Source organism: Dendrobates tinctorius, unplaced genomic scaffold (genome assembly GCF_039654945.1).
Source record: "Dendrobates tinctorius isolate UK_male_01 unplaced genomic scaffold, ASM3965494v1 ptg000010l, whole genome shotgun sequence".
NCBI classification, from domain to species: Eukaryota; Metazoa; Chordata; class Amphibia; order Anura; family Dendrobatidae; genus Dendrobates; species Dendrobates tinctorius.
In genome coordinates this window covers 9,680,856-9,700,024 of record NW_027361678.1, presented here as the reverse complement: position 1 = coordinate 9,700,024, position 19,169 = coordinate 9,680,856, and the positions used below count along the sequence as shown (strand labels likewise).

The 19,169-nt window shown below is 41.2% G+C and overlaps 1 protein-coding gene across 1 annotated transcript in view; it reads left to right on the top strand.

The window, feature by feature from the left end:
• The window catches only part of SPTBN5 (spectrin beta, non-erythrocytic 5), a 313,866-nt gene that overhangs the window by 225,075 nt on the left and 69,622 nt on the right, over positions 1-19,169 (top strand). Inside the window, exons 37-43 of the mRNA XM_073586632.1 lie at positions 3,817-3,972; positions 4,055-4,246; positions 4,331-4,426; positions 4,933-5,051; positions 6,709-6,823; positions 13,137-13,250; positions 18,377-18,498. Of these exons, the coding sequence (XP_073442733.1) occupies positions 3,817-3,972; positions 4,055-4,246; positions 4,331-4,426; positions 4,933-5,051; positions 6,709-6,823; positions 13,137-13,250; positions 18,377-18,498 (914 nt within the window). The remainder of the gene's footprint in view (positions 1-3,816; positions 3,973-4,054; positions 4,247-4,330; positions 4,427-4,932; positions 5,052-6,708; positions 6,824-13,136; positions 13,251-18,376; positions 18,499-19,169) is intronic.

Genomic DNA, 19,169 nt, shown 5'->3' with positions numbered 1-19,169 from the left:
TGTATATATATATATATATATATATATACACAGTGAGGAGGCAGTGACCCACAAAGTTCAAACACAAAGTCTCTTTAATGTGTTACTTCACACATTAAATGTCCATTTCACCCAAGTGCATAGCATTCCTGTTTCATTCACACAAGTGCATATAATAGTAGTGTCCATTTCATAACACTGCATACTACACGGCTTTAGATTGCAGTCTCTAAACATGCTGGATCTCCCTTTGTCCAGTTACTGGGGGCGACCTCATCGCCATGTCAATATCTCTACTCACAGCCTAACTCACAGTTTTACTCATTCAGTTTGCAGTCACTACACATGCCAGTCCTCCCTCGGGCACAGGACAGTCTACCTCCAGTTCACCTCTGGGCACAAGACCTGTCCACATCCGAGAACAGTTACTGGGTGACCGCACCGCTGTGTTAATGCCTTTTTACTCACACAGCCGTACACAGCCCTTGATATCCTCTGAATCGTAGCCGAGCACCATATCCACCTGTTTGTAGCCATTAAATATGCTACCTTCTTCGGGAACAGGACAGTCTACCTCCAGATCCACATCCGAGACCAGTTTCCCTGGGCGACTGCAACACTGTGTATGCTGCGGGTGCCAGACTATTCAGCTGCCCTGGCTGCTGGCTCCGCTGGCCTGTGTTGCCTCACACAGGTATAGCTCTGCAAAGCCAACTGCTCTGCACATCAGCACACACCACACTAACTCAGACCTGACACACCCAAACCCTTTTCTGCTGGGCCTTTTACATAAGATCCTGTGGCCTTCAGCCACATGGAAAGCCCGGCATGGAATGAAACAGACTGCAAGATTATCATCCTGCAGTCTGTTTCAAAATACAAAAACCCCAGAGCAGGTTTTCTCTAAATCTGCCTTGGACACTAACATGTCCAAGACCAACACTTATTTTTTATTATTTTTAGTCTGCATTGCAGTCACAGCTACAGTACGCTCGTGAGTGCCATGCACTCCTATGGCCTTCATCCGCTTCCGTGCACAGCCTAGGGAGAATACACAGTGACCTCTACCTGTGACATCGGTCACTGCTTCACCATTGCAATCACAGCTACGCCTGCAATGGCAATGCCCTCCTATGACCTCTATACGCTTCCGTGAGTATCCTGGGGAGAATATACAGTGACCTCTACCTGTGACACGGGTCACTTTCTCACAATATATACCGTATTTTTATATATATATATATATATATATATATATTTGTATATATACAGTTGTGGGAGAGGGTGTTTGTCCCTTTCCTGATTTCCTATTCTTTTGCATGTTCTTTTGCATGTTTGTCACTCTTAAATGTTTCAGATCACCAAACAATTTTAAATATTAGACAAAGATAACACAAGTAAACGCAAAATGCAGTTTATAAATGAAGGCCTTGTTCTACAGGGCCCTGTGTGAAAAAGTGATTGTCCTCCCACCCTCAAAACAATAAACAACTGTGGTTTATCACATCTTTGAGAAGCTGAGTTCAAATTCCATAGCCATACCCAGGCCTGATTACTGCCACACCTATGCTGAATCAAGAAATCACTTAAATAGGACCTGCTTGACAAAGTGAAGTAGCCAAAAAAATCCTCAAAAGCTAGACATCATGCCATGATCCAAAGAAATTCTGGAACAAATGAGAAACACAGTAATTGACATCTATCAGTCTGGAAAAGGTTATAAAGCCATTTCTAAAGTTTTGGGACTCCAGGGAACCACAGTGAGAGACATTATCCACAATTTGCCAAAACATTAAACAGTGGTGAATCTTCATAGAGTACCCCAAGAGCCCAAGAGCGCAGCGACGACTCATCCAAGAGGTCACAAAAGACTCCACAACAACATCCAAAGAAGTGCAGGCCTCATTTGCCTCAGTTAAGATCGGTGTTCATGACTCTTCCTTATGAAAGCAATAATAACATAAAGACTCTTCTCAGTTTTGCCAGAAAACATCTTGATGATCCCCAAGACTTTTGGGAGAAAACTATGTCAACTGATGAGACAAAAGTTGAACTTTTTGGAAAGTGTTTGTCCCATTACAACTGGCATAGAAGTAACACAGCATTTCAGAAAAGGAACATCATACCAACAGTAAAATATGGTGGTGGTAGTGTGATGGCCTGGGTCTGTTTTGCTGCTTCAGGATCTGGAAGAATTGCTGTGGTAATTGGAACCATGAATTCTTCTGTCTACCAAACAGTCCTGAAGGAGAATGTCCAGCCATCTGTTCATGACAGCAAGCTGAAGCGCACTTGGGTTATGCAGCAGGACAATTATCAAAAAATGCCAGCAAGTCCACCTCTGAATGGCTGAAGAAAAACAAAATTCAGACTTTGGAGTGACCTGGTAAAAGTCCTGACCTTAATCTGATTGAGATGCTGTGGCATGACCTTAAAAAGGCTGTTCATACTTGGAAACCTCTAATGTGGCTGAATTGCCACAATTCTGCAAAGACGAGTGGTCAAAATTCCTCCTGAGTGTAAAAGACTCATTGCCAGTTATCGCAAATGCTTGATTATGGTTGTTGCTGCTAAGGGTGGCCCAACCAGTTATTAGGTTTAGGGAGCAATCACTTTTTCACACAGGGCCCTGTAGGTTTGGATTTCTTTTTCCCTTAATAATAAAGACCTTCATTAATTAACTGCATTCTTTTATTACTTGTGTTATCTTTGTCTAATACTTACATTTGTTTGGTGATCTGAAACATTTAAGTGTGTCAAATGTGCAAAAGAATAGGAGATGAGGAAGGGGCGAGTACTTTTTCACACAGAATTTTTGCTTTCTTGGCCTTTTTTTCAGAGAATATGAGTGATAACACAAAACTTTTTCTCCACTCATGGTTAGTGGTTGGGTGAAGCCATTTATTGTCAAACCACTGTATTTTTTCTCATATTGACAACCCAAAATATCCAAATGACTCTGATCAAAAGTTCACATACCCCATTTCTTAATACCGTGCATTGCCCCCTGTGACATCAATGACAGCTTGAAGTCTTTTGTGGTAGTTGTGGATGAGGTTTTATATATATATATATATATATATATATGTATATATATATATATATATATATACATACATAAAAAATGAAGCTACTGTAGATGTTAACTGGCAGGGAACAAGAGTGTGACATTCTTGGCTGTTTTTACAAGTTAAAGAAACAACTACGGTAACTCTTAAAAGTTTTGTATATTTCTGATATTGATGACCAATCCTATCAATATCACAATAATGGACAGCCCCTTTAATCGTTTTCCTGTCTGTTTCCAAAGCCTTACTGAATTTAGTTGTACAGGGGTGAAATAGCAATTTTTTACATGATTCTGTTTACTTCAATGAAATGAGGCCTTTTTTTCTTTTTTAGGATGGGAATAATGACCAGAAAATATTTATGGGATTGTCTTGTACTTTAATATTGATAGTCTATCCTTAGGATAGGTTATCAATACGATATCAGCTGGAGTTCAACACCTGGCACCTTCAACCAGCTGTTCCCAATGCCGCGAGTGACCGGATGTGCTTAATACAGCTCCGTCAACTGTATAGTGGCCGTGGACAGATACTGCACAACCACCCTAATTTAGATCAATAGGGGTGGATATGCAGTACCCCACTGTGGCCACGATGCAGTTGATGGAGCCTTACTAAGCACATCTGTTCACCTGCAACATTGGGAACGGCTGGGGGAGCCGGGTGTCGCATCGCCACCTATCTTAAGGATAGATCATCAATATTAAAGTACCAGACAATCCCTTTTCTTTTAATGTGATGCAAAAATAATTACTCATTCCATCCCCAGGCACAATACTGGATTAATGAGCGCTTGCAGATGTTGGATGATGACACTCAGCAAGGTTCCACCGATATACAAAGCAAACTGAAACTTTTACAGAAGCATCAAGTGTTTGAAGCTGAGATACTTGCGCATGAGAAGACAATCCAAGATGTTACAGAGGTAAGAGAAACACTTAAACACTTGGAGTAGTAACACCATCTTCTGACTGTAGGAAAGATGTACGATTATATGTCATTCATAGATGGGGATGTCTCTGGTATCTCAACAACATCCCAAATCCGCTGACATACGTCAGAAAAATCGGACACTGCTCGAAGAGTGGGAGAAACTGAAGAAAGCCGTAGCTGTGCGGGGCAAAATGCTGGAGGATAAGCGAGACTTGCTAGAATTTTTGCAGAAGGTCGATCAAGTGGAGGCTTGGATCAGAGATAAGGTAAGTAACTGATCACTGGCAAGTTGATCACTGATGATTCCTAATTTTACACTTTTCTTATTAATATGTGTAATTGCTTTCCAGGAAGTGATGATTAATGTTGGAGATGTAGGAAAAGATTACGAACACTGTCTGCAGCTTACAAAGAAGTTGAATGAGTTCCGTGGAGCAGGATCTGGGGTAAGTTTTCCACGTTGAAGCTTTTTTAATATCATAACCAACTTGTACGTATTGTCACCACTGAATCATCCCCTGTCTTTTCTCCTTCCTGTAATAATGAACCCTGTCTTGGTCCCTACCAGTAAAAATGTCCCCCTCCTGGCCCCTTCTTGTAATATTGTCCCCCCTCTTGGCCCCTTTTTTTTAATAATGTCCCCATACTGGCCCATTCTTGTAATAATGTCCACATCCTGGGCCCCTTCTTGGTATGAAGTCCTTCATTCTGGACCCTCTCCTGGTATGTGCCCAATCCCGGGCCCCTTCCAGGTGAATCAGACGCTGGTGTCGGCAAGCCCCCCTCCCGTACAGGCCTGATCACGTTCGTACCCTCTGTGACCACGATCGTCATATTACTGCATTGCTTTCTCTCGATCTATAAATTTAACCTTGTTGTTTTAAAATGAAAAGACACATTTTGCACACATGTTCCGTTGCGATAATTATCATTGTTGCTGGGAATGTTGCAGGAAGTAACAGTGGATGATGCCCATATAAAAGCGATCAATGCACTTGCCTCCAAGCTGGAGAGACAGAACCTGGAAGAGATAAAGACTGTTCATCAGAGGAAGAAGCAACTGAATGACAAGTAAGTTCCATGGCACAAATGTATATATTAGCTTTGCCAGACGTGTAGTGACCCCATACACAAACCCTACAATGTGCAGATATTGAGAACCAGGCACGCCATATAGGATCGAGAGCGGTCATATATGAACTTACAGTCTAAAAGCAATATGAGTCAATAAGAAAAAACTGGAACGTGAATAAGCAGCTGCAATTTGTAAAGCGGAAGATGTGTTGGAACAGTTGCAGAAGCCTAAGCCTAAATTTGCAGGATGGATGAGACTAAGGCCATCCAAAGGCTAGGTTCACACGTATTTCATGGTCTGTATATCGATTTGTGCAAACGTATCGTTGGTGAAACCTGTACAGAGGGGCCCAGGAGATAAGGGAACCAATTTCCACCTCCAGAGCAAACTTTGCATTATGATGAACGATTAGACTGCAAAGGGCTCATATACTGTTCTTGCACAGGGGCCCTTTTCTGTCTCTGTCTAAGAGTGTATGGACTGCAATGCTCAGACTGACCAAAGTCTCCAGACCCAAACTTATGGCCTCATAAACACAATTGAGACTCTAAGCTCTGATCAGAAGACCAGCGGTGAGTCCAGGCATGGTGGTGCATATATAGACTGTGAAATACGCCCGCGTGAACCCAGCCTTAGAGTCTTTTCACGTTATACAAAGTGAAATATCACTAAAATGTACCATTGCTTTATTAGTGGTCTGACTGCTGGTACAGTGAGGCTTCAAAGTTTGTGACCCATTAACAATTTTCCATATTTTTTCCTAAATTTGACCTAAATCTACATCACCTTTTCACACCAGTCCTTAAAGTAGATAAAGGGAAGCAAATAAAACAAATTAGTAAAAATACTAAACTTTGTCTTGTGATATTGAATCGTTATCCTAATTTAAAAATGACAAAGTCTAATGTTTTTGACGCATTTGTTTGATTTTATTCTCTTTATCTACTTTTAGGAATTGAGTGAAAATTTGATGTAGTTTTAGATCAAGTTTATAGAGAAATATAAAAAATTCTGAACGGGTTCCCAAACTTTCAAATACTACTGTATTCCCAATGATTCCCAGAATAAAGTAGTTAGAGCATACATGGAGCTTTGTGGCTCCTTAGTAGAGTTGAGCAAATGTGTTCAGGATCGGTCGTTGAATGTGAATTTGCCATATTCATGCCATATTGGTTCCCTATTCTTGCCGAATTTATGTTTGATACTCGGTTCCGAATATATTTGATAATTTCTGCTCCAATTGACTCCAATGACATTCGGTTGTGTTGGGCGAATATTGAAAAAACAAAATCGTAATCGGAACCGAGTTTTGAAAAATTTGCTCAACTCTAGTCCTAGTCCATTGGCAGCGATGCTCCTGGCCACCCATTACATTTCAGTTGTGTTCACTTATAAGGAGCAGTTCCCGACACAGTGGGGGATCCAGAAGCACTGCTTTAATCTTGGTCTACTTAATTTTTTGGGGTCTGCATGAGTCCACAAGGTTGCATTCTCATTACTCAGACTAATATGATACATCCTAGCTATATTTCATACTCTAAGATGTGGGCACCAACTCAATCAATGTTCAACTTTGCATGGACTAAAGTTTCTTTCAAACATGTATATGATATATTAACTTGGTTACTGTGATTTTTTTTTTAACCCCCGTAGATGGAATAGCTTCCATGGTGATCTAAAGAAATATCGTATGGCTTTGGAGGGAGCCCTGGAGATTCATGCCTTGATTCGTGAAATTGACAACATCAATGAGAGGATGAGTGAAAAGGTAGAGGAAAAGCAGAAGAGTGAGGCTAAGGGCTTATGCAGACAACCGTATTTTCGAACCAAGTGCGATCGGACCAAAACATCGGATCTGACTCGGACCAATGTTATTCTACTGTATGGGGCTGTGCACAAATCCAATTTTTTTCCTCGAACCGAGTCTGTCCGAGGTAAAAGCTCACAGCAGGCACAATTTACATCCGTAAATCATTTTGCACTCGGCCATGCAGGCCAGTTACATCCGTGTGGGGTCTGATTTTCACGGACTAACAGAATGGAGAAGATGGACTTTTTTTTTTCCACATTCAAGAAAATCACGTCGGAGTGTGGTCGTGGTGTGGCCAGCATAATCAGACCGATTTTCTCAGATGACAGTAGCCTAATAGCGAGCAGAAAAGAAATGACATCTTCTAGCTAATGGATGTGTGACCACATCCACTAATTCTACTGAAAAGTTGTATGAGGCTGCTGTGTAACAGAATGAGCTGTGTTTAATCCCTACTGTTATGATAATTGGCGTAATGACATTTCACCACAAGAAAAATATTTGTTGTTTCAGCAGTTGTAGTGGAAAAATATTCTGTAATGAATGTGATTTTTTTGTATTAGTCCTACAGTTGTGTATTATGGTGTTTGAACACTGCTAGTCCGGTGAATAAGTGTGCTATTCAGCTAGAAAGTGAACTTAGGAAGCATTGATGAAGCTTAGTTTACATTTTATGTTGAAGTAATGTTAATCATGCAGAACAGGCTTTCTGCTCCAAAAAACCCCATCTTCTCCAGACCTCAATAGCTCCTGTCTCACAATGGAGATGTGTTGGTCTCCCATTATTACTTGTTCGGATCAGCAAAAGTTATAGACCCTTGGACACAATATTTGTGATATGGCCCCAATTCTTCCTCTTACATGGTCATAACCCTCTGCCCAAGATAATAAACACCAGACATTGATGTTGACTCCTTAAAAGCAGATGATTTGTAGGCAACGTTGGTGTCTTTGGTAACGGCAGTCTGGCTTTTGTGTGCCATTATATATATGATTTATACTGAACGATTGACGTGAAGGAGTGTAACTAGGAACGTCTGCGTCCTGATAAATGGCCAACAGGCTGACAATCACCCAAAGAAAGATCACAACACTATTTCATCACATGAGATGATTTTTAAGCAGGCTTAAAAAAAAATCATCATTCTCAGCAGTAGATCGTCCTGAGTAGATAAGATGTGGACTGCCAAGAGCAATGCAGCCTGGATGCACTGAATGATCTATTACTGATAGGATAGGAAATGTGGTCTGCCTGTCTAAGCAGGTTATTACATGATCACCAATCGGCAAACAAGTAGTTGGTCAGTGGTCGTTTATCACTGCAGGTCAGCTAGTGTAAACCCACAATAAAGGCTCATTCAGACGCCATTTTTTGGGTTCATGCATGATTTATGTTTTTCATGGAAAGCACTCTGACCTCTGACAGTCTATGGGGCTGGTCACATGTCTTATTTTTCGTGGACTGAGTGGTCCATGCAAAATCGCGAAGACGTGTCCGATATTGATCCGAGTGTCGGATTAAACTCTGCAATGAAAGTCAAGTTTATGGGTCAGTGAAAAAAGGGGAGGATGCGCAGATGCCATCCGTGTGCTGTTTGTTTTTCATGGACTGATATAGTGGAATAGATAAACTTTTTTTTTTAGTTTTGTTTCTCTTCCATGAAAAATTTGTAAAACTCAGACCAAATTCTGATGGTAAAATGTGTCACACTGACCAGGCTCTGATGAAGCTCTGATAAAACAAAAAAAACACTGAGACGTGGACCAAATTTATCATATGAGAAAATCATTGACGTCTAAATGAGCTCTAAGAGTAAGGCCTTGCTCAGATAGTAAAAGAAACTATTGGGCCAGTCACATGTGCAGCTCTGTGGATGATTGCAGAAGCTACCTGCTATTGCATCCATCATTCTTGTCTGTAAAACTGACCAGAGTAGTGAATAGTGTGATTTCTTTCTTTATAGTGTGATTTCTTTTGTTGATGGTGTGATTTCTTTATAGCATGTTTTCTTTATGGTGTAATTTCTTTAAAGCGTGATTTCTTTATAGCTTGATTTCTTTATGGTGTAATTTCTTTATAGCGTGATTTCTTTATGGTGTGATTTCTTTATAGCGTGATTTCTTTATAGTGTGAATTCTTCATAGCGTGATTTCTTTATGGTGTGATTTCTTTATAGCGTGATTTCTTTAAGGTGTGATTCCTTTATAGCGTGATTTCTTTATGGTGTGATTTCTTTATAGCGTGATTTCTTTATGGTGTGATTTCTTTATGGTGTAATTTCTTTATAGCGTGTTTTCTTTATGGTGTGATTTCTTTATAGCGTGATTTCTTTATGGTGTGATTTCTTTATAGCGTGATTTCTTTATGGTGTGATTTCTTTATAGCGTGATTTCTTTAAGGTGTGATTCCTTTATAGCGTGATTTCTTTATGGTGTGATTTCTTTATAGCGTGATTTCTTTATGGTGTGATTTCTTTATGGTGTAATTTCTTTATAGCGTGTTTTCTTTATGGTGTGATTTCTTTATAGCGTGATTTCTTTATGGTGTGATTTCTTTATAGCGTGATTTCTTTATGGTGTGATTTCTTTATAGCGTGATTTCTTTATGGTGTGATTCCTTTATAGCGTGATTTCTTTATGGTGTGATTTCTTTATGGTGTGATTTCTTTATGGTGTGATTTCTTTATAGCGTGATTTTTTTTATGACGTGATTTCTTTATGGAGTGATTTCTTTATAGCGTGATTTCTTTATGGTGTGATTCCTTTATAGTGTGATTTCTTTATTTGACTGGCACATAGGCTTAAATTGTGCAGTTTGCTGCCTATGTGCTGTCCGTTGTGCACACAGACAGCACCCTGAACGAGCCCTAAGATGGGCCTCTGCATATACCCTAGTTCTGCTATAGTGTAAAATCACTTACATTATGCCTTGTTCAGATGGACATATTTTGAGTCTGTGTGCTGTGTATGCAATTGGCGGTACACTAACCAATTTTAGCCTACTTGCTAGTATGCATGACCAGAATTGTACATGCAATGGCAGTCAACTCCTGCAACCATTTGCGATGTGGACAGAAGTATGGAGCTGCATACAGATCCAGTCACATCTGCAACTTACGGACCCGATTTGCCCAATATTTATTTTGAATTTGCCCTTTGAAATATTGTAATAAGAACAAAACCGAGCCAGACACGTTCTTCATAGAAAGCATAACCAAAAAGACTGTGCAATAAATGTCAGATTGTAATCAATAGTTACTTTTGTTCTGATGCTTTTACGCTATTAAAGATGCTGGTATCTAAAATATCAGATACCAATTCGGTTGAATTACAAGCATCCTTGAAGACGGAGAATAGTTAAAAATTAGAAACAAACCTTTATAAGAAGAACTGCAAGCAATGAGGGTGTTTGACCACATTTATTCATTTCCCAATGCCAAGATTCAACATTCTTGCATAATTCTTCAAATGGGCCATTAGCGTGTGGTTGAGTTTCTCCATCAGCCATGTATAAATACCTGTGGGAAATCCTTGATCATAGATCTGTGCTGGCAGAGCAAATCTTTTTTTTCTTCATTATCTATTGCAGATGTATTAATACAATGGAAAAAAAGGATTTGTGGCAGGATAATTTTACATTGAATATAACCTTCAATTTTCTAATACGCAGCACAGATGTGGGAACATCAGCCTGATATCTAGTTACAACAAAAGTCAGGGAATGGTATCTGTTCTTACTTATGTAGGTTCACATCAGGATTTTTGTTGGTCTTCCACTACAAAAGAGGAGTGAGTGATGCGTGTTAAAAAAAAAACCTCCTCTATTTCACAATATTGTCAAAAACATTTTAGGTCACTTACACAGGGATGGGACAAATCTACTGTAGTTTTTTAGCAGCAAAGATTCATGTGAGAATTTAATGCAAATTTCACCCTATGCGTCGCAAAGGGTTAATTCTAGGCTGTAACTTCAGCAGAGGTTGGATGTGAGATGAGCGCAGCTGCACTGCGCAGCTCCATTCATCGTGCAGCGGCTGCTGCTGATTCATGAACATTATTTTCCAATATTTTTATTGAATTTTTAAAATAAAACATATGGGTCAGGGAGGGAGCAGGGAAGGGGGAAGGGAGATATTTGGGAAGGGGAAACAAACAAGAGAGGACTACATAGTCCTAACAGGTTCTTACCTCATATGTAATTTAACATTCCATTTGTTCCAGAATAAAGAGATTTAGATTAACAATAGAGTAGAAACCGTAACATACTTCATATCAGTGGGCAAAAAGGTCAGGAATATACCCTGACTATCATAAACATTATTCCATGCTGAATCTGCTTCATAAACAGTGTGGGGTGGGGGGGAGTATTTAGTCAGGCACCAATTGTGCAAGTTCTCCCAGTTAAAAACATGAGAGGCCTGTAATTAACATCATAGGTAGAACACAACTATGAGAGTCAAAATGAGAAAACAAATCCAGAAAATCACCTTGTCTGTTTTGACAACATTTATTTTGCAAATTATGGTGGAAAATAAGTACTTGGTCATTAACAAAAGTTCATCTCAATATTTTGTTGACAATGACAGAGGTCAAACGTTTTCTATAAGTCTTCGCAAGGTTGGCGAACACTGTTGATGGTATGTTGGCCCATTCCACCATGCAGATCTCCTCTAGAGCAGTGATGTTTTGGGCCTGTCGCTGGGCAACACAGATTTTCAAGTCCCTCCAAAGGTTTTCTATGGGTTTGAGATCTGGAGACTGGCTAGGCCACTCCAGGACCTTCACATGCTTCTTACGATGCCACTCCTTCGTTGCTCTGGCGGTGTGCTTGGGATCATTATCATGCTGAAAGACCCATCCACATTTCATCTTCAATGCCCTTGCTGATGGAAGGAGGTTTGCACTCAAAATCTCACGGTACATGGCCCCCCATTCATTCTTTCATGTACATGGATCAGTCGTCCTGGTCTCTTTGCAGAGAAACAGCCCCAAAGCATGATGTTGCCACGCCCATGCTTCACAGTAAGTATGGTGTTCTTTGGTTGCAACTCAGCACTCTGTCTCCTCCAAACACGAGTTTTGTTTCTACCAAAGAGTTTTACTTTGGTTTCATCAAACCGTATGATATTCTCCCAATACTTTTCTGGATAATCCAAATGCTCTCTAGCAAACTTCAGATGGGCCCAGACATGTACTGACTTAAGCAGGGGGACACATCTGGCACTGCAGGATCTGAGTCCCTGGCGGCGTAGTGTGTTACTGATGGTAGCCTTTGTTACCGTGGTCCCAGCTCTATGCAGGTCATTCACTAGGTCCCCCCGTGTGGTTCTGAGATTTTTGTTCACTATTCTTGTGTGGAGCCCCAGATCGAGGGAGACTATCTGTCGTCTTGTATGTCTTCTATTTTCTTATTATTGCTACCACAGTTGATTTCATCACACCAAGCTGCTTACCTATTGCAGATTCAGACTTCCCAGCCTGGTGCAGGGCTACAATTTTGTTTCTGGTGTCCTTCGACAGCTCTTTGGTTTTCACCATAGTGGAGTTTGAAGTGTGACTGTTTGAGGTTGTGGACAGGTGTCTTTTATACTGATAACAAGTTCAAACAGGTGCCATTACTACAGGTAATGAGTGGAGGACAGAGGAGCCTCTTAAAGAAGAAGTTACAGGTCTGTGAGAGCCAGAAATCTAGCATATTTTTAGGTGACCAATTACTTATTTTCCACCATAATTTGCTAAATAAATCTTGTCAAATCAGACAAGGTGAATTTCTGGATTTGTTTTCTCATTTTGACTCTCATAGTTGTGGTCTACCTATGATGTCAATTACAGGCCTCTCTCATCTTTCTAACTGGGAGAACTTGCACAATTGGTGGCTGACGAAATACTTTTTTCTGCCACTGTATGTAAAAGAATTCAAAATCATCTTAAAGTTATTTCAGAGATTACACAATTAGACTCTGCATTCAATAAAAACTTTCCATTACTGTCTGGATGATCTCAATGTATGTATTATATCTATGGTATGTTACAGTATGTGTGTAACATATATATGTGTGTATGTATGTAATATATGTGTGTGTGTGCATATGTGTGTGTGTGTGCAATATTCATGTATATATGTATGTGTGTATGTAATTTATATATGTGTATAATATGTGTGTATAATATATATATATATGTGTGATATAGATGTGTGTGTATGTATATGTATGAAATTTTGATTAATATGAGATAAAGTATTAAAATTAGTATTTTGGTCTCCTTGCAGAGCGCCCTCATGCAAGCACTTGACTATGGCAAAGATGTAGAAAGTGTCGCCAACTTAATCAGAAGACACGACGAAACTATTCGTGACATCAATGTCATTCAGTCCCAGAAAGAGGTAAGAACTACAGGTGCTTCTCACAAATTTAGAATATCCTCAAAACGCTAATTTATTTCAGTTCTTCAATACAAAAAGTGAAACTCATAGATTAGATAGTCATTACACACAGAGTGATCTATTTCATGTGTTTATTTCTATTAATGTTGATAATTATGGCTTACAGCCAATGAAAACCCAAAAATATTTATCTCAATATGTTATAATAATTAACAAAAAACACCTGCAAAGGCTTCCTAAGTGTTTAAAAAGGTCTCTAGTCTGTTTCAGTAGGCTCCACAATCATGGGGAAGACTGCTGACTTGACAGATGTCCAGAAGGCAGTCATCGACACACTCCACAAGGAGGAAAAGCCACCAAAAGGTCATTGCTAAAGAAGCTGGCTGTTCACAGAGTGCTGTATCCAAGCATATTATTGGAAATTTGAGTGGGAGGAAAAAGTGTGGTAGAAAAAGGTGCACAACCACCCAGGATCACCGCAGCCTTGAAAGGATTGTTAAGAAAAGGCCGTTCAAAAATTTGGGGGAGATTCACAAGGAGTGGACTGCCACCACACACAGACATATCCTGGACATAGGCTACAAGTGTCGCATTCCTTATAATAATAATAATAATAATAATAAATTTTATTTTTATAGCGCCGACATATTCCGCAGCACTTTACATTTCAGAGGGGATTTGTACAGACAATAGACATTACAGCATAACAATAATCACATACAGTAGATTATAACAAATAACAAGAGGAGTGAGGGCCCTGCTCGCAAGCTTACAGTCTATGAGGAAAGAGGGAGACACGAAAGGTGGGTGGTAACAGTTGCTCTGATTGTATGGACCAGCCATAATGTTAAGTGTGTAACAGTACAGACACAGAGGGCTAATGGATGCATAAAGCATGTGGGAACATGATGCTGGGAACCTGGTTATGGTAAAACTTTTGGCTCTGCCACACAGGGATAGGTTAGGTTAATGTGTTGAGGCGATAGGCCAGTCTGAATAAATGCGTTTTCAGGACATGCTTAAAATTGTGGGGATTGGGGACTAATCGTATTGACCTGGGAAGTGCATTCCAAAGAATTGGCGCGGCACGTGTAAAGTCTTGGAGACGGGAGTGGGAGGTTCTGACTATTGAGGATACTAACCTCAGGTCATCAGCAGAACGGAGGGCGCGGGTAGGGTGGTATACTGAAACAAGGGAGGAGATGTAGGGTGGTGCTGAGCCATGGAGGACTTTGTGGGTGAGGGTAATAAGTTTATACTGAATTCTGGAGTGGATGGGTAGCCAGTGTAATGACTGGCACAAGGTAGAGGCATCGGTGTAACGATTGGTGAGGAATATGATCCTGGCTGCAGCATTCAAGACAGATTGGAGAGGGGAAGAGTTTGGTAAGAGGGAGACCGATTAGAAGAGAGTTACAATAGTCGAGACGAGAATGAATAAGAGAAACAGTAAGAGTTTTTGCAGAGTCAAAAGTAAGAAAAGGTCGAATTCTAGAAATGTTTTTGAGGTGCAGATGACAAGAGCGAGCCAGTGATCGAATGTGGGGGGCAAAGGAAAGCTCGGAATCAAGTATGACCCCAAGACAGCGGGCATGTTGCTGGGGAGTAATAGTGGAACCACACACAGAAATAGCAATGTCGGGTATAGGTACATTAGTAGCGGGAGGAAACACCAGGAGTTCAGTCTTTGACAGGTTCAGTTTCAGATATAGTGAGGACATGATATTAGACACAGCGTTTAGACAATCGCCAGTGTTTTCTAGAAAGGCTGGCGTGATGTCAGGAGAAGAAGCGTATAATTGGGTGTCATCAGCATAGAGATGGTACTGGAAACCAAATCTACTGATTGTTTGACCAATAGGGGCAGTGTACAAGGAGAAGAGGAGGGGGCCTAGAACCGATCCTTGAGGAACCCAACAGTAAGGGGAAGGTGAGAGGAGGAGGAACCGGCAAAAGAAACAGTAAAGGAGCGGTCGGAGAGATAGGAGGAGAACCAGGAGAGAACGGTGTCCTTGAGGCCAATGGAACGGAGCATAGTGAGGAGGAGCTGATGATCCACAGTGTCGAATGCTGCAGAGAGATCCAAGAGAATTAGCATGGAGTAATGACCATTTGATTTAGCTGTTAGCAGATCATTAGAGACTTTAGTGAGGGCAGTTTCGGTGGAGTGTAAAGAGCGGAAACCGGATTGGAGAGGGTCGAGAACAGAGTTTTCTGAGAGATAGCGGATAAGACGGGAGTGGACCAGGCGTTCCAGGAGTTTAGAGATGAAGGGAAGATTAGAGACAGGTCTATAGTTAGCGGCACAGTTTTGGTCGAGGGATGGTTTTTTAAGTAGTGGATGTATGATGGCATGCTTAAATGAGGAGGGAAAAATACCAGAAGAGAGAGAGAGGTTAAATATTTTAGTTAGGTGAGGGGTGACAGCAGGGGAAAGGGACTGGAGGAGATGTGACGGAAATGGGTCACTGGTGCAAGTAGTTGGGCGAGAAGATGCAAGGAGCCTGCTTACTTCTTCTGTGACTGGTTCAAAATCAGAGAGTGAGTTAGATGCAGTGGGGGAGGGAGGACAGTGCATGTATGAGGGGATTTGGAGATAATTTCCTGTCGGATCTGGTCAATTTTTTCTTTGAAGTAATTGGCCAGATCGTCAGCTCGGAGCTCCGTGGTTGGGGCCTGTACTCTTGGATTGAGTAGAGAATGAAAAGTGTCAAAGAGACGTTTCGGGTTGTTGGACAGTGAGGTGATGAGGGTGTTGAAATAGGTTTGTTTGGAGAGGTGAAGGGCAGTGTTGTATGTTCTAAGCATAAACTTAAAATGGATGAAATCTTCGTGTAGATTGGATTTTCTCCACAGACGTTCGGCGCACCTGGAGCACCGCTGCAGGAAACGTGTTTGCACCGTGTGCCAGGGTTGTCACCGTCTGTGTTGTGGTGTTCTATTTATAGGGGGTGCAAATTCATCCAGGGCAGTTTGAAGTGTTTCATTGTAATGCTTCAATGCAGAATCAGGACATGAGAGGGAGGAGATAGGGGCCAATGAAGACTGCAAGTTCTTCAGAAGTTTCTGGGTGTTAATGGCCTGTATGTTTCTATAAGTCTGGACAGTGGGGGTGACCTGAGCAGCCTGGCAGTTCTTTATAGAGAATGAAAGAAGATTGTGGTCAGAGAGCGGGAGAGGGGAGTTTGCAAAATCATCCACTGCACAAAGCCGAGAGAAGACCAAGTCGAGGGAGTTTCCGTCTTCATGCGTTGGAGAATTAGTAAGCTGCGAAAGGCCAAATGAGGAGGTTAGAGATAAAAGGTGAGTAGCAGATGGGGAGAGGGGAAGAGCAATGGGGATGTTGAAATCTCCCATGATGAGGGTAGGGATGTCACAGGAGAGAAAATGTGGAAGCCAAGTGGCAAAATGATCCAGGAACTGATGGGAGGGGCCGGGAAGACGATACACCACCGCCACTTGCATGGAGAAAGGGGTGTAGAGTCTGACGGCATGGACCTCAAAAGAAGGGAAGACAAGTGAGGGTACTTGAGGGATAACCTGAAAGGTACATTTTGGTGATAGGAGCAGACCAACGCCTCCACCAGCTCTATTGTCTGATCTTGGGGTATGAGAGAAGTGTAGCCCCCCGTATGAAAGAGCAGCAGCAGCGGTAGTATCTGACTGCTGGATCCAGGTTTCAGTAAGAGCCAGGAGGTTAAGAGAATTAGAAAGGAAGAAGTCATGAATGAAGGAGAGTTTGTTACACACTGAGCGAGAATTCCAAAGTGCACAATTAAGAGAGACAGATGGCATGCAGGGAATATTAATAAGATTAGAGGGGTTTCTGAGTGTAGCAGTGGGGGGGTTTGACTTTCTATAACATGGGGGACCAGGGTTGGGAGCAATGTCTCCTGCGACTAGGAGAAGTCCTTGTGTCAAGCCACTCATGACCAATAGACAACGCCAGAAGCGTCTTACCTGGGCCAAGGAGAAAAATAACTGGACTGTTGCTCAGTGGTCCAAGGTGATATTTTCAGATTATAGTAATCCAGGCCACAATCCAAGCTGCTTGAGGTCTAGTGTGAGGTTTTCACAATCAGTGATGGTTTGGGGAGCCATGTCATCTGCTGGTGTAGGTCCATTGTGTTTTATCAAGACCAAAGTCAGTGCAGCCATCTACCAGGAAATTTTTAGAACACTTCATGCTTCCTTCTGCTGACAATCTTTTTGGAGATGGAAATTTAATTCTCCAGCAGGGACCTGGCACCTGTCCACTCTGCCAAAAGTACTAATACCTGGTGTAAAAACAACAATATCACTGTGCTTGCTTGACCAGCAAACTTGCCTGACCTTAACCCCATAGTGAATCTTTGGAGTATTGTCGAGAGGAAGATGAGAGACACCAGACCCAACAATGCAGATGAGCTGAAGGCAACCTGGGCTTCCATAACACCTCAGCAGTGCAACAGGCTGATCACCTCCATGCAACGCTGTATTGATGCAGTAATTGATACAAAAGGAGCCCCAGCCAAGTATTGAGTGCATTTACTGAACATACAGTTCAGTAGGCCAACATTTCAGATTTTAAAATCATTTTTTTCAAGCTGGTGTTATAAAGTATTCTAATTTACTGAGATAATGACCTTTGGGTTTTCATTGGCTGTAAGCCATAATCATCAACATTAACAGAAATAAACACGTGAAGTAGATCTCTCTGTTAGTAATGACTCTATATAATATATGAGTTTCACTTTTTGTATTGAAGAAACTGAAATAAATTAACTTTTTTGATGATATTCTAATTTTGTGAGAAGCACCTGTATATGGTATACCGAGAGTTCAGCACCAGTTGATTGATTCTTGTAGTGTAGAGGATTTTTCTATAGAATCTTCTCTTTTTATATTCTATTTTTTGTTTCTAGTTTTACCATCCTGTGCTCTTACTGTATGATAATGAATATAGGTTAAAGCTCAACAAAAGAGTTAAGTTTGGAGAGCACAGAACCACAGTTATAAGCGTCTGTTTACAAATCATTTCTTACACTTGTTGGGATCCCATCCATTTTCTTCTCGGAAAATGGTGACACTTGCCAAATAACTGCAGGAACTCAAATTATTTATTTTACATAAATATTCCCTTCCAGTCCTTGCACCAAGAAGCCAACCGCCTGTCCCGAAGAAATTCATCAATGAGCGAACGTCTGACCTCAAAAGAGAAGGAGATGATGGACAATTGGCAGAAGCTCCAAATCCAGGCTAATCAGAGGTACTGATCTATTTATAAAGCACCAGACACAGTCTCTGGTGCTGACAATCAAGGACAGGCTTTAGCAAAGTTGCCCTTTAGGAGGCTGGAAGGTGGTTGATCATCTCTGTGACTACTGTAACTGTATGTCCATTGCATTCACAAAAGGTCCCCATGCACATTAGACTAATGTCTTCTGAACCCGCCGACAGTCTAATGTTTATGGGGGCTTTGAGAATAGAGTGTCGAGGCAGTTAAAGGGGTTGTTCCTCTATGGAGGTCAGTATACACAAACTGCATTATACTCTGCTTCCTCGGGTCCTCCATAAAGTCTCCGCCGATGCTCCCAATGTCTGGCATTGGCTTCGGCACAGACGTGACATTCACAGCATGGCGGCCAATTTGTGTGCTCAGCATCTTTGCCTGCGTAAACAGAACGTTTATTGGAAAAGTTGCTGATCTGAATATCCTTATATATCCCTGCCTATTGTGGGATTCCGTGTCTAGTGGGTGGTCCAAGTCCGTGACTGACAGCTTGTCTGCGTGCACGCAGGCGTCATGGAGGTAAACTGCCTATGGGACTGGTACGTCTAAAATGTGCATGACTTTAAAAGCGTGTCCAATTAATCATTTTCTACAAAGCTAGAAATCATCTTATCGAAATCTCCACTACTGATTTTTCCCTCGTAGTT